The 15,644-nt window shown below is 36.7% G+C and overlaps 2 protein-coding genes across 2 annotated transcripts; one reads left to right on the top strand and one right to left on the bottom strand.

Annotated features, from left to right (window-relative positions):
• Window positions 1-4,181: 4,181 nt before the first annotated feature.
• On the top strand, window positions 4,182-5,358 carry Pdh (Photoreceptor dehydrogenase). The gene is made up of 3 exons (XM_075303937.1): window positions 4,182-4,389; window positions 4,465-4,866; window positions 4,929-5,358. The coding sequence occupies exons 1-3, from the start codon at window positions 4,297-4,299 to the stop codon at window positions 5,223-5,225; spliced, it is 792 nt and encodes a 263-aa protein (XP_075160052.1). The 5' UTR covers window positions 4,182-4,296; the 3' UTR covers window positions 5,226-5,358.
• On the bottom strand, window positions 5,341-15,588 carry Tcs3 (Probable tRNA N6-adenosine threonylcarbamoyltransferase Tcs3). Its single transcript, XM_075303936.1, has 4 exons — window positions 15,432-15,588; window positions 13,925-14,404; window positions 13,659-13,864; window positions 5,341-5,664 (listed from the first exon to the last, which is right to left on the bottom strand). The coding sequence occupies exons 1-4, from the start codon at window positions 15,544-15,546 to the stop codon at window positions 5,422-5,424; spliced, it is 1,044 nt and encodes a 347-aa protein (XP_075160051.1). The 5' UTR covers window positions 15,547-15,588; the 3' UTR covers window positions 5,341-5,421.
• Between the last annotated feature and the right edge of the window lie 56 nt (window positions 15,589-15,644).

Below are 15,644 nucleotides of genomic sequence, written 5' to 3'. Positions count from 1 at the left end.
ATACACTTTTTCTGATTGTTTGAAGGGGCTCTTATTGGCGTCACTGTAAATTTATTAAAAAAGGAATCTAATAATTGCACTCATGCGATACTTTTTTGTAGTAACTTGGCGTGGTACAACTTCTCAATAGTGACGGCGCTTTTCCGAGGAGTTTTGGATATCGTATACGACTGTTTTCGACGTAGTGGGGATTCTCTGAAGCGCCCCCAAATTCGAAAAATGTTGGCAGGGATACTACCCACATTAGTTTCCTAAGAAACCACATAACACAAAGAGATTGACCCTCAATCCCACGGCGGCGGGTTCTACGCACCGGATTGACCCGATGGATACCAGCCATCGGCCAGCGGCTGCCACCTCAGTGTACGTGTTGTCTCGTCCATTTTTTCGTGTTGGAGAAGGTGCATCCCGGGGAGCCTTCTCCGCCTGCTTTTGGTCCGAGCCGGGATAGAGGAAAACCCCGGACCATGGTACTGTGCCGTCTGCCGAAATCGAATTCACCATCGCTCGGTTTCGGTGAGGTGTAACCGGTGCATGGAATGGGTGCACTTCCGGAATTGCTCCGGCCTAACATCGCTGCGGGAGTATAGTCAAACTGACTTCGTGGCAGGATGCTGTGCCAATGACAGCAGCAGTGGGTCATCTGATTATGTGACCCCACCGACTTCTCCCGCACAACAATATTCTCCGCCGCAGCATCTTACACCGAATATTGTTGTACCAGTTCCGGAGAGTGCATCATTTTTGCAATTTAATTGCAACGGGCTCCGTGGTAAGATTAGTGAGATCGTAGACTTTATGAATCGGAAAAGGATAAGGGTCGCGGCGATCCAGGAAACAAAGCTGAATCCCACCTGCAGCCTACGACATTGTGATGGGTACAATGTCCTACGGAAGGATCGCACAAGAAATGGAGGTGGTGGCCTGGCTTTCATATTACACCGTTCCGTGCAGTATAGACCTATCACGCTTGTGCTAGACACTAATGACCCGTACATGGAATGTATGGGGGTAGCAGTTAAGTGTGGGGCTGCCGAGATAGAGCTATACAATGTGTACATACCGCCGGTTGGTAGCTGTGCTCCTGGTTATAGCCCAAACATTGAGTGGTTGTTGAGCGGGCATAACCGATTGGTTCTAGGAGATTTTAATGCCCACCATGAACTCTGGCATTCTCTCCTGGGTAATGACCAGAGGGGCATAGCTTTGGCAGAGCAGATAGACGACTCCACATTTTGCACGGTGAACGAAGAGGCCCCCACGAGAATTATGGGTGACTGCAGCAGTTCGCCAGACTTATCGTTAGCATCGCCTGGTCTGATAAATGACGTCTCCTGGCAACCCGTCATTTCATTGGGTTCGGACCACCTCCCCATAATTCTCACCATCAACCGACCCTCCGATTTCATAACCTCTGAACGCCGGACGTTTATTAATCAAAAGAAAGCCAACTGGGAAGGCTTCAGAGAATACACCGATCGCCGCTTCAGTGAGCTCCCGTCCCCCTCACATGTTCATGTTGCCCAGAGGGAGTTCCGGGACATCATCAACGCAGCAGCCGCTCGCTTCATACCCGCTGGTCGAATTGCCCAGGTGAGGCCCAACTTCCCAGCCGAAGCGGCGGGACTCGCAGACGAGCGTGATGAACGCCGTCGTGCTAACCCTGCTGATCCTAGAATCAGAGAACTAAATCTAGAGATTAGTAAGATAGTCGACGAGCACAAGCGGAACACTTGGTTAGAGCACCTGAAGCAATGTAACTTAGGAACAGGAACTGGTAAATTGTGGTCAACAGTTAGAGCCCTCTCGAACCCCTCCACAAGGGATGATGGGATTTCAGTCACATTTGGCGACGTGACTGTGACTGATCCGAAGAGGTGCGCCAAATACTTCAACCGACAGTTTGTCGAGCATCCCGAGAGTGATAGAGCGAAAAGGAGAGCCACCCGTCGTGTACGTGGTCTCCGAGCCGATGACACACCACAATTTACTGCAGTCGAAGTTACCAATGTCATCAACAGCGCGAAACCATCTAAGGCGCTGGGCCCTGACGGAATTTCAATGCTAATGCTGAAGCATCTGGGAATACTGGGAGTTGAGTACCTGACCAGACTCGTCAATTTGTCTTTGGAATCACACATTATACCCGATGTCTGGAAAATGGGAAGGGTGATTCCACTACTGAAACCGGGCAAAGATTCGAGCAAAGGTGAATCGTACAGACCGATATCCCTTCTGTCGCCAGTAGCCAAGACACTTGAGGCATTACTCCTCCCCAGCCTTGTGGAGAATTTTCCAGCTGCCCACCATCAACATGGATTCCGTAAGGTACATAGTACGACAACAGCCTTACATGCCATTTCGACACATATTAATAAGGGACTTAACCAGCCCAGGCCGTGTCACAGGACGGTCCTCGTGGCGCTTGACCTATCGAAAGCATTCGATACGGTCAACCATGCCACATTATTTGAGGACATCGAGAATACGTCCCTACCGGCAGGAGCGAAGCGTTGGGTGCTGAATTATATGTGTGGACGCCAGTCGTACGTGGAATTCAGGGACAGAAAGTCAAGACCGCGTAGAGTTAAACAGGGAGTTCCCCAAGGTGGGGTGATATCTCCGGCACTGTTTAACCTCTACATGTCCTCGATTCCACCCCCTCCTGACGGCGTCGAGATTGTATCATATGCGGATGACTGTACAATCTTGGCATCTGGGCCCAATGTTGATGACATTTGCGATCGGTTGAACGTCTACATAGCTAATCTTACCAGTTATTTCACTGCGAGAAACTTGAGGATATCCCCCACCAAATCCTCAGCCACACTATTTACTACATGGACGGCAGAAGTGCGCAGGCAGTTGAATATCAGAGTCGATGGAGTAATAATTCCGACCACAAATTACCCCAAGATTCTTGGGGTCACATTCGACAGCCTTTTTAGGTCATCTGCCCATGCCACTGCAATTTGTAATAAGCTCCGTGGTAGAAACAAGGTCCTCAAGTCACTAGCCGGCAGTACTTGGGGTGCGGACAAAGAAACCTTGCTAACTACTTATAAGGCAATTGGCCGGTCAGTGGTAAACTATGCAGCGCCAGTGTGGACACCGCAGACCAGTGATACGCAGTGGAATAACATACAAACCTGCCAGAACGCTGCTCTTAGAACTGCGACTGGGTGTCTCCGCAGCACACCCCTGGATCACCTTTATGTGGAGACAAAGATCATCCCTGTGCGAAGACACAACTACATGTTGTCAAAGCAGTATCTCCTGGGTTGTTATCGCAGTAATCATCCAAACCACCATCTTATGGATACACAACCACCACCCAGGAACGTAAGGGTTGATATACATAATCTAGAGCGCGAGATCCAGCGCTATAAAAGAGAGCCTCTAGATCAAGCAGCGTACCAGGCAGGTTTGAACAGGATTCATGAGGATACTGTAGCTGAAGCGGTGAGAAGCTACAAGGTTAATCCTGTTCTTGGAGTCCGACCACCGCCCATAGCACCGGAGGAAAGAGACCTCCCACGGCAGACTAGGGTAGTTTTGGCCCAATTAAGATCAGGCAAGTGCAGCCGCCTCAATTCCTACTTATCGGTGATTGATAGCAGCGTAGCTGACGTTTGTCCAATTTGCAACCAAGGGCCACACGACACGCGTCATCTTTTCTCTTGCCCAGCCAAACCAACCCGACTTACCACCAGATCACTCTGGACACACCCCATCTTAGTCGCAGAGTTCCTTGATCTGCCAACAAGCTGATGTACCAAGCGTATAACATGAAATGGATGAGATCACAATAAACTGTTACAACAACAACAACAAGAGATTGACCCTGTAAGTGCACAGTGTTAGATGTTTAGATTGCATTTTCATGCAGTTCCAATAGATTTGAGAAAATGTTCCATAACTTCTTTAAACGCATGAATAATTTTTTATCTATAGCAAGATTGTTACTAAACATTTGAAATCGACACCATTTCTATTGATGACAAAAAAAACGTGGAGCCACAACAATGTGGGGAAGACTACCAGCAATAAATTAAGTAATATAATTAATAAGAATTTGAGAAATGATAGTTAATAGATGTACTGTTTATGTAAAACCAATATTAAGGATCGTATTACCAATGCCATGTCATATAAAAGATAGCTACGAGCCATTGAATGAACCACAATCAAAATATATTTCAAACTGATTTATTGGATTACTATTAAAGCGATCTGAGAGTAACGGATTGACGAAAAACTTATAAAGCACAATAGCATAAAGAAGAAAACATTGATATGTCGTTTAAAGGAAAAAATGCAGTAGTTACCGGTGGGGCAAGTGGCATAGGACTCCAAGTAGTGAAATTGTTGCTGCAACATGAAGCAGGGGTATAGTGCAATTGTATACACCTAGAGAAATCTTAAGCTAATGGAATTTTAATATGTGTCTCTCTCTATCTGTAGAAAGTGGCAATACTCGATATTCAGGATAATTTGGAAGAAATTGTCAGTATGAGATCCAATTTTCCAACGCAAAGTATAATTGTTATTAAAATGGATGTTTCCAATGAGAAGGGAATGCAGGCTACATTTGAAGAACTCGCAAAAACATTCGGCCACCTTGACGTTGTGGTGAATGTTGCCGGGCTATTCAATGACCAAGAAGTTCAGAGAACTTTATTAGTCAATTTAGGTGGCATGATTAATTCCACCTTGAGTGCCATGAAAATAATGGGCAAAGATCACGGTGGCCAAGGTGGTATAATATGTAATATGTCATCAGTTGTTGGTTTAGATCCAATGTTCCTTGTGCCTGTATATGCCTCCACAAAGGCGGGTATTATTAACTTCACCCGATGCCTGGGCGTAAGTCATTATCTCTCGTATATTTATTGAATCCAAACTTAATTCTCCATTTTCCACAACAGAATGACATTTATTACCAACGTACAGGGGTCAAGCTTATAACTGTGTGTCCAGGGGCTACAATAACCGACATGTTTACAAATTTCACAGAAAAAATTCTTTATCCCGAATTAGGCGATGAGTCTTACCGTGTATTGGATCGTCTAAACAAGCAGAGTGCTGCAGATGTGTCTCGCTGCATACTTACCGCACTGGAAAAACAGGAAAATGGAGCCGTTTACATAATTGAAGGTAAACGTCTATTTCCAATGGAAATGAAACGCTACTGGCGGGGTATTGAGAAGCAATTGCAGGAATAACCAAAATGGACAAATAAAAAGTGAAACTATAAGTAATAGTGCATGTGATAAGAATGTGTTTTCAAAGAAACCAATGTGAAATAAATGTACTTACGTACCCTTTAGTGGTATGCCATTTACTTTTTTCATTTAATACCTGGTGCTTTTTATTCGCTAATATTAGGCACACTTTTATAAAACTCTTATTATAAAACTACTAATCATCCCGCCATGTTACCAACACTTCATCGGTACGAAACCTTTGAGTAACAAAGGAGTCTTCGAAATCCATACGGGTTCCAGATTTAAACATTTCAGCTCCTGCATGGGCTATCATGAGGCCATTATCTATACAATAACGCTCATCAGTAGCGAACAATTTACCACCACGCTCTTCACACATTATGCGCATCATTTCTTGCAGTCGTACGTTGCACCCAACGCCCCCTACAATAAGCACCTGCAAGAATTACAATAGAAAATTAAAATTTTATTTTAGGCTGGGGACATATCAACAATGGAGGAACAAATATCAGATATTGTGGTGAGATATGATAATGTGGTAATTATGGGCGACTTTAATAATAACATGTTTGATGTGTCAAAAGGTATGAATTTAAGAAAAGTCTGTAACAGGCTTAATCTGACTGTAATCCATAATTCGTTACCAACTCATTATGATGTGGCTCATGCGTCAACTTCTTTGTTGGATTTGTTTTTGTTGTCCTGTCCTGCGAGATTGAGATATTCTGGTCAATTTGTGTGTCCCGGTGTTTCGGACCATTCACTTATATTCATTCTTATCCCTTGAATTTCGTAAACAAAGTATCCCATGTTATTTTGAATATCCGGACTATGATGCTTTAAACCAAGAAGAGTTGGGTGAAGCTATTGCTGAATGTAGTTTTGACGAGATTTATGTGAGTGCGGATGTGGATAATCAGTTACACCTTTTGAATTCGAATTTTGATTATATTCATCGTGCTGTTCCTATTAAAAGATGTAGGATTAACTCTAAATGTGATGATTGGTTTAAATCTTCCAAGATCAGACACCATATATCCATTAGGGATATTGCGTTTAGGATGTATCTACGTGATAAGAATCCTGATAACTGGAAGGTGTATTGTAAATGTCGCAATCGGGCGAAGAATGTTATTAGAAGAGTGAAAAGGAGAGTACATAGGAGTCTTTTTGCGGACGGGACACCCAAACAGATATGGAAAACACTTAAGACAAATGGCCTTGATAGGGAAGTTGAATTTAATGGTGATTGTGTTGACGTGGAGCGTATTAACCGTGAATTTGTTTCGAATCAGTCTGTTGACTGTATGGTACCATGTATTCCGAGTGATGTGCACGAGGGATTTTCATTTCGTACTGTTGGTTATGATGAAATTGTGGAGGCCTTTCAGTTGATAAAGTCAACTGCTGTGGGGCATGATGGGTTTGGCCTGAAGTTTTTGAGCATATTGTTCCCGTATATTATCGGATACTTATTGCATATGGTGAACACGCTGTTAACCACTTCGGTATTTCCAATGGATTGGAAGTTGGCAAAGGTAGTCCCTATTCCCAAGAATAGTGGACAAGATGAGTTAAGGCCAATTTCCATTATGCCGATATTATCGAAGATGGTGGAACATGTTATGAAAAAGCAAATACTTGAGCATCTGAAGTCATATTCTCTTGTACATGATAGCCAATGTGGGTTTAGACAGAACCGGTCTACGACATCTCTGATTATTGGGTTGACTGATGGCATTAGGAAGAAACTGAGTGAAGGAGGTTGTTTCTCTACTAACGCTTGGTTAGTAGAGAAATTTTTCAATAAATTTAGATTTTCATCCACTGCATGCAAATTATTGTATTCATATTTGTCTGGTAGGAGATAGTATGTTTGTGTTCGAGATGTTTTGTCTAGTGTTCTTCCTGTTAGTAGTGGTATTCCTCAAGGATCGGTTCTTGGACCACTGTTGTTTATGATGTTTGTTAATGATTTGTTTAATTGTATAAATGCGACGAATTGTACTAGTTTCGCGTTTATTTTATTTATTTTATTTTTATCTTTATTTTTATTCATTTAATCAACCAACGCCTCTGTGGACTAAATGTTGATAGATTTGATACAATTCAAAGCAAATTGCTTAAAACTAACTCTTAACCTAACCTAGCGCACAATCTTTTACTAAAAAGTAAATTTGAACCAATATTTGAAAAAACAGTAGGAAATAAATTGTCAGTATGAGAGCCCAACAAAGTACTATGTCAAATGTTCGAGAAATGTAATAAGAGTTTACGCTTAAATGAGGAAGGGCTAGCTGAGAATTTTTTTAGATTGTGAGGCAGTAAATTCCATAACCTTGCCACACGCACTGAGAAAGAACGTTCAAGCACTACATGGCCGATGACATTCAGATTTTGTTTAAAGGGGATCACGTTTTTATCGACGTTCTTCAGAATGGTATTGACTTTGTAATTAATAGATCCCCCCGGCATATTGCCAAAACACATCGCCTTATCCTGTGTTTTGGCAATATGCCGGGGGGATCTATCTCTATTTCTATTTATGACACCCCTATAGAAATAGTGAGTAATTTGAGGTGTCTCGGTGTAAAACTTGACAATAAGTTAATTTTTGAGGAGCATGTTAATTCATTAGTGTCCAAAGTTAACTTTACATTGCGAAAGTTATACAGTTTGGATTTAATTTTACCTCTTAATATGAGGATACGTGTTGTACATGCAGTTATTATGCCCGTTTTTTTGTATTGCCTAGAAGTGTTCTCCGGTAGTTTTGGATATGTGTTAAGAAAACTGAGATTGCTTTTTTATCGTGTTATTCGGTATGTGTTTTCTGTGAAGTGGTACCATCTTATTTCAAATTATGTTATAGATTTTCTTGGGTGCACATTTGAAGACTTTATAAACATTCGAATTTTGGTTCACTTTTATAAAGTATAATGAATATTTCGCGGGTAATAACATTGATTTTCAAGACGATCAGGAGTTGGAGTCCTTTCCTGATTCTCTTAATGATTTTTCTTTCCGTTGCGTTTATGAAGATGAGGTTTATGACGCGTTGCGTAAAGTTAGGTCAAAATCATTAGGTGTGGATGGAATTCCGATATATTTTATTAAATTAATATTTCCATACGTTTCTTCTTACATTTTGGATTTATTTAATATGGTTTTTACTAGGTCTGTCTTTCCTTTAGCTTGGAAGACTGGACGTGTGGTCCCAATTCCTAAGGGTAGTCATATTCGAGGACCTGAAGATCTTAGGCCTATTACTATTGTTCCTGCTCTTTCGAAAGTATTCGAGAACCTTATGAAAGATCAGATTTTGGAATCTACTGGGTCGAAGATATATGAGTTGCAACATGCCTTCCGTGCCAATCGTTCTACGACGTCTTTGCTTCTCCAACTAACTGATACTATTCGTGAGAATGTTAATAGTAATATACCCAATGTGCTGGTTTCACTTGACCTTTCTAAGGCATTCAATTCTGTCAACTTTATGTGCATGGTTTCCAAACTGAGACATGAATTTGGTTTTTCATTCCAAGCTTGTAGACTTGTTTTTTCTTACCTCTCCGGTCGGTGCCAATTTGTTGCCCTAAGGGGTTCTCAGTCCGGAGTACTTCCCCTCCATTCTGGTGTCCCTCAGGGTTCCGTTTTAGGGCCCATTTTGTTCCTTTTGTATGTTAATGATCTGGCTCGGATGGTAAACTCACCTATGTGTCAAGCTTTTCTATTTGCCGATGATGTGTTCCTACTTTTTAAATGTGAACGTTCTGATTTATTTAGATTTCAGTATGATATTAGCGACACTTTGACTCGTTTTCTTGAATGGTCTGAACTTAACTCGCTTTGTGTGAATCGATCTAAAACTAAAGCCCTCTCTTTTGGTTTAAATGAGCTGTTTCTTCATGACTTTACAATTTCTTTAGGAAATACTCCAATTGATTTTGTTGATCATCATAGATGTCTTGGTGTTGTTCTTGATACGAGGTTGAACTTTGACCATCATGTCAATTTGGTATCTGGGCGTGTTTGGGCAGCATTGCGACGTATATATGCTGCTAACATATATTTACCTCTTCATGTCAGATTTAGGGTGGCGAAATCTCTCCTAATGAGTCACATAATATATGGCTTGGAGATTGTTTCGGGTTGCGGTTCGAATGTTATGAACAGGATCAGGGTAATTGTTAACACGGTCGTTCGTTTTGTCTATAATGTGGGTAGAAGGGAGCATATCACAAGTCATGTTAAGCGTTTTCTCGGTTGTTCCTTTGCTGATTTTGTGAGATTTAGAAATTTATCTTTTTTCTATAAAATAGTCAGGACGGGAGGTCCTCGTTCTCTATGTGGGAAATTTAAATTTTCGAGATCCACGAGGAACCCTCAAATTTTGATTAATAGGGTTGCTAGATCACTCTATGCAAGGGCCTATGTCGTTAGAATTGCACGTAGTTGGAACTGTTTGCCTTACGATCTACGAGTATTTTCTCACTCTAATAACGTGTTTCGCATTAAACTGTTGAATTATTATTTGAATGACATTTGATAACTTTTATTTCAATTTTACGAATATTTGCTTACTATAGGTACCTTATATCTCTAATATTTACTGCTATTTTTTTTTCTTTGTTTGTTATGGCTGGGGGTTCTGCTATTCTGCTACTGTTAATTATTATTGTTAATATTAGAATCAATTATTAGTCCGTTGTATACTCAGGTTTAAGAATACTATGTAATATATTTATTGGCCGCGAAGGCTTTTGTATTACATGTCTAATAAATGAAATGAAATGAAAATTAGGGAACCGTTATTTGTGTTGGATTTATTCTCGTTTTCTAGGTCAACGAGAAATACCCAGATACTTATCCCAAGGTTGACATCCATTCTTGAAAGATCTTTTTTCGTAAGAGTTGTCCGTGCATATAATGCACTACCTGTGTCTCTAAAATCGTTTAATTATTCCCCTATAACTTTTAATAAGAAACTATGTGAATATTAAACTTTATGACATATGAGCTTGCAATATTTAATATATTTATTTTTTTAGGTATATTTTTGAGTAGTTTTTGAAAAAGAGAAAGTACGTTTCATAAAGTGGTGTTATATATATATATATATATATATATATATATATATATATATATATATATATATATATATATATATATATATATATATATATATATATATATATATATATATATATATATATATATATATATATATATATATATATATATATATATATATATATATATATATATATATATATATATATATATATATATATATATATATATATATATATATATATATATATATATATATATATATATATATATATATATATATATATATATATATATATATATATATATATATATATATATATATATATATATATATATATATATATATATATATATATATATATATATATATATATATATATATATATATATATATATATATATATATATATATATATATATATATATATATATATATATATATATATATATAATATATATATATATATATATATATATATATATATATATATATATATATATATATATATATATATATATATATATATATATATATATATATATATATATATATATATATATATATATATAACACCACTTTATATATATATATACGTTTCATAAAGTGGTGTTATTTATATATATATATATATATATATAGATATATATATATATATATATATATATATATATATATATATATATATATATATATATATATATATATATATATATATATATATATATATATATATATATATATATATATATATAAATAACACCACTTTATGAAACGTACTTTCTCTTTTTCAAAAACTACTCAAAAATATACCTAAAAAAATAAATATATTAAATATTGCAAGCTCATATGTCATAAAGTTTAATATTCACATAGTTTCTTATTAAAAGTTATAGGGGAATAATTAAACGATTTTAGAGACAATATATATAATATATATATGTTTTAGTTTTATTTATTTATTTTATTTTATTTTATTTTATTTTTCTTTAATGTATATCTTTTTGTAATTATGCTTTTATGTTGTTGTATAGGTTATATGTTTTGTTTTATTTGTTTATTTATATTTATTTTTTATACTTTGTTATATTTTGTAATATGTGTCCAAATATTTATAATTTTAATTTTATTATACATTATAATAGAGTAGTATCCTGTTGTTGTATTATTGTTAGTATATTAATGTTAGTATATTAAGAGAATTGTTTTGAGTAGTATTTAAAATGTTGTTTTAAGTAACTGTATAATGCCTTTGTAAGGCTTAGTTACATGTGAAAATAAATAAATTAAATTAAAATTAACTGTCCATAGTGGTAACACATGTGGTGAACTTCTCTCCTATCAGTGAGTGCAGCCCGATTTTAGGTTTAGCGCAATGACATGGGATATCCTATTTATAGCCGAATCTGAACAGCGTTTCAGATTACGTTGACATCACCACGGAGAGCTTCCATACTCCTAAAATAATTTAGGAGTATGAGGTTTCATTAATTTAGAGGTTTCATTTGGCTTGAGACGTCAATTTTTCTGTTCCGCACGCGCGAGTTACAAAATTCCCAGTCCGAGTTACGAGAATGTACTATTCAATAGTCAACTGTTCTTTACGATAATCCAACATCTATCGGTACGGTCAAGTACTTATTGGCTTTTGATGACACTTCAATTAAATTCAATTTCAAACATTTAATCAACTTAAGATAAAAAACAGATCATTTAAACTACATGTTAAAACATATTAACATATTAACAAAAAAAATAGGAATTAACAAACTAATGTGAATGAAACATTTTTCATAGCAAGCCAAAGTAAACACACATTTTTTCCCTAAACACAAAACAAAAATACCACACGGGGATGTATTGTCGGTGATGAAGTAAATACAATTTTTGAATTCTCTTTAGAAAGGAAATTGCAACATTTTTCATCGAACAAAGTTGAACTTAAATAATCATATTAGGTACAAAACCTGTTGCAAGCACCTAATTTTCTATTTTTACAACTGTTAAATATTGTAATAAATAAAATAAATAAAGTTATTGTAAAAAATAAGGAATTTTCATCTCATATTATAGATAATAGAATTATAAATAATGTTTGAAAGACAAGATGTGAGAAAAGCTCTGTTAAAACGTGAGTATTATGAGTTTAAGGAAATAAAAGTGCCTTTCATCGAGGACAGCTCATTAGGACGACAAGTTGGACCTATCGGGTAAATCCGGTGCATAGAACCCGTCGCCGTGGGATTGAATAGATACTGTAGTTGCTGCGGTGAGAGCTACAAGGTTAATCCTCTTCTCGGAGTCCGACCAATGCCCATAGCACCGGAAGAAAGAGACCTCCCACGGCAGACTAGGGTAGTTTTGGCCCAACTAAGATCAAGAAAGTGCAGCCGCTTCAATTCCTATATATCAGTTATTGATAGCAGCATAGCTGACTCTCAGCACATCTAACCTTAGTCGCACAGTTCCTTGATCTGGATACATGCTGAAGTGCCAATGCGCATTACATAAACATTTGAAATCACAATAAACTGTTACAACAAAAGCAACAACAGTTCATTAGGATTTAAAATAAAGACGAACGATAAACACATTTTGGGGAACTATCTGACGACAAATTATTGTGTTTTCATTTAAATCCGTATGGTCAGCTTAATTATATTATACATTGAAGTGTTACTGCAAATTATCTTTGTATTAATCAAACAATCATTTACACTTCGTTTTATCTTTCAATTTGTCTGATCGGAGCGATAAATCTGTTTGCCTACTTTTTGTAATATTGGATTTTTAAGAAAATACAATATTTGTTTTGTTTTTGGTTGGTTGGTTTCTTCTTCAATCATTATTATTGTTGTGATTTCAACTTAACCCATGCGTACACTAGTTTAGTCAAGAGTATCTTAAGCAACAGAGGTAAATTATGTTTGTCAACTTTATTTTGTTAAATTGACTGTCTGTTTTTAGAAACACACTGAATTGTAGTGTCCATTGTGATACCACACAAGAAGTTCTCCCATATCAATGAGTGGTAACTTTACTCCAACGGAGCTTCATGGAAACGAGGTTATATGAATATATACATTTATATCTTATTAGATATTGTTTATATAATTAGATATAACAATATGCTGAGATCTGACATTATATCTAATCATATATAACACAATAATTGTCATATCTATGTAGATCTAATTATATCTGCAACCATATATGATCACTTATAATTAGATAGACTTTGATATAATTATATATGATCGCTTCCAAACTGAAACTGGATTCTTTATAAATTCTTTAAAATGGGCTTTGCTATGAAATTAAGAATAGATAGAGATGTAAAATATAAAACCACCTACCTCATTAGACTCACAGTGTGCCATCGCTCTTTCTGTAATTTCAACCAACATGGCGAAAATTGTTTCCTGTAGTGAATAGCAGAGATCGGCTTTTGTATATTCAGGTTCTTCAACATCATCAGGTTTTTTACGCTTATTTTTTCTTTTGCTAGGATCTGCAATTTCTTCAATATGCGATAGCAGTCCCGAGAAACTGACATCCATTCCTGAAATTATTTCAAAATAAGTGTTGCTTTAAGATTCCTTGCTAGCAAGTGAATACATACCCTTGACTACATAAGGTAGTTTTACATATTGTTTGCCCGATTTGGCCAATTGTTCAATATTATATCCTGGGCTGGGATCATTTGAGAGTTTAATAATACGAGCGAATCTATCCAAACAATTACCAACAGCAATGTCAATAGTCTCTCCAAATATTCGATATCGTTTGTTAGAGTACGCAATCACTTGAGTATTGCCTCCGCTAACATATAACACAATTGGATTCTTGGCACCTGTTATAAAACGTCCCATTTCAATGTGGCCAATGCAATGGTTTACACCCAATAGCGGCCTTTCCCATAATAGGGATAATGTACGTGCAACGATGGCTCCTACCATTAAAGGTGGTGCCATACCAGGACCCTTTGTGTAACAGATAACATCGATTTCCGCCGGACTTATATTTGATTCATTGAGGGCCGCTTTCACAAGACTTATAATGTTTTCACGGTGATGTTTTGCAGTTTCCTTGGGTAGAAAACCTACCAAAAAAGAAACGTAAGATGATAATAGAGTAGTTTATGCTAATATAGTGCGAATAGTTTGACGCATAATCTGTACTCTTATTCGATGCAATATAGGTTCATTGGCCACTGGAATAATATGCATGTTCATTCAAACGAACTCTCTTCCAGTGCTGCCGCTACTACATCAATCGAAGTATTTTGCTTCATTTTCACAAAATTTACTTCGTCACTCCTTCTTCCAAAAATCTGCTTCACTTTTTGTTCTGCTTCAAATTTTTAAATTTTTCCCTATATTACCTATATGTTTTTCCTATTCCTTTAATTACGATGAACATAGCGGTTTTAATCATTGAATTATTAACCGATGTGGTGGAGGGTATAATAAAATGAATTCTATTGTTTTGTTTTCAAAAATGTATGCTACTTCAATTTTATTCAATCTACTCCACTTTTTCCCAAAATCTACTTCACTCAATTTTTCACTAGCGGCAGCACTGCTCTCTTCTCATATAAAGCCGCCAAGCGCTTCTCATTCACTTAATACATGATTGATTAAAAATACTGCTTCGGCTAATCAAGTTTTAAATTTTGGCTGTATAGGAAACGAGGGCTACCGGTCCTAATAATCCCACATTCTCAACACAGCGTCTAAACTGTAAGCCCTATTCTTACCGATAAAATTTAAATTACCAACCCTTTAGTTTCTACTTCTTAGACTACGTGGGAGTGATTTTGCCACCAAAAATCTCATATGAAAAGGTAAATATTTATGATTCTTTCCTTTAGATCATTCCCTTTCATTTTATAATCAAATGTGCGGCTAAACTTAAACTTAGTTCTTAATAATTAATTTCAAGATAAAAAATCATTTTAGAGGGTAAATTCAAACTTCGCACAAACCATCTTAATCTAGGATCTAAATTCAAATACACTCGTTTAACAAAGGACGCAATTACACTAGTGTCTAAAACAATATACCAACGGTGAACAATTTGGCCAACGGTGAAATGCCAATTTCTTCATACAAACGAAATAATGTTACCTTCTCCTGGAGGAGTTATATACGTCCGTCTCACGTTTGATAAAACCTCTCCATCCCGTGTGATTCCAATGCCAATTTTATTAGCACTTCCTTCTATTCCCAAAGAACACACCATGTTTGTCTGTCATTACATGAAGCAACATTCGAACACATGTATGTAGCAAGCGACACATGTCATACAGAGTCACGAATGGTTCGCTCACACATGATTCT

This window comes from Haematobia irritans, chromosome 4 (assembly GCF_050003625.1).
Source record: "Haematobia irritans isolate KBUSLIRL chromosome 4, ASM5000362v1, whole genome shotgun sequence".
In the NCBI taxonomy this organism is placed as follows: Eukaryota; Metazoa; Arthropoda; class Insecta; order Diptera; family Muscidae; genus Haematobia; species Haematobia irritans.
Note: the sequence above shows the minus strand (reverse complement) of the source record. Positions and strands in the feature narration are given on the sequence as shown.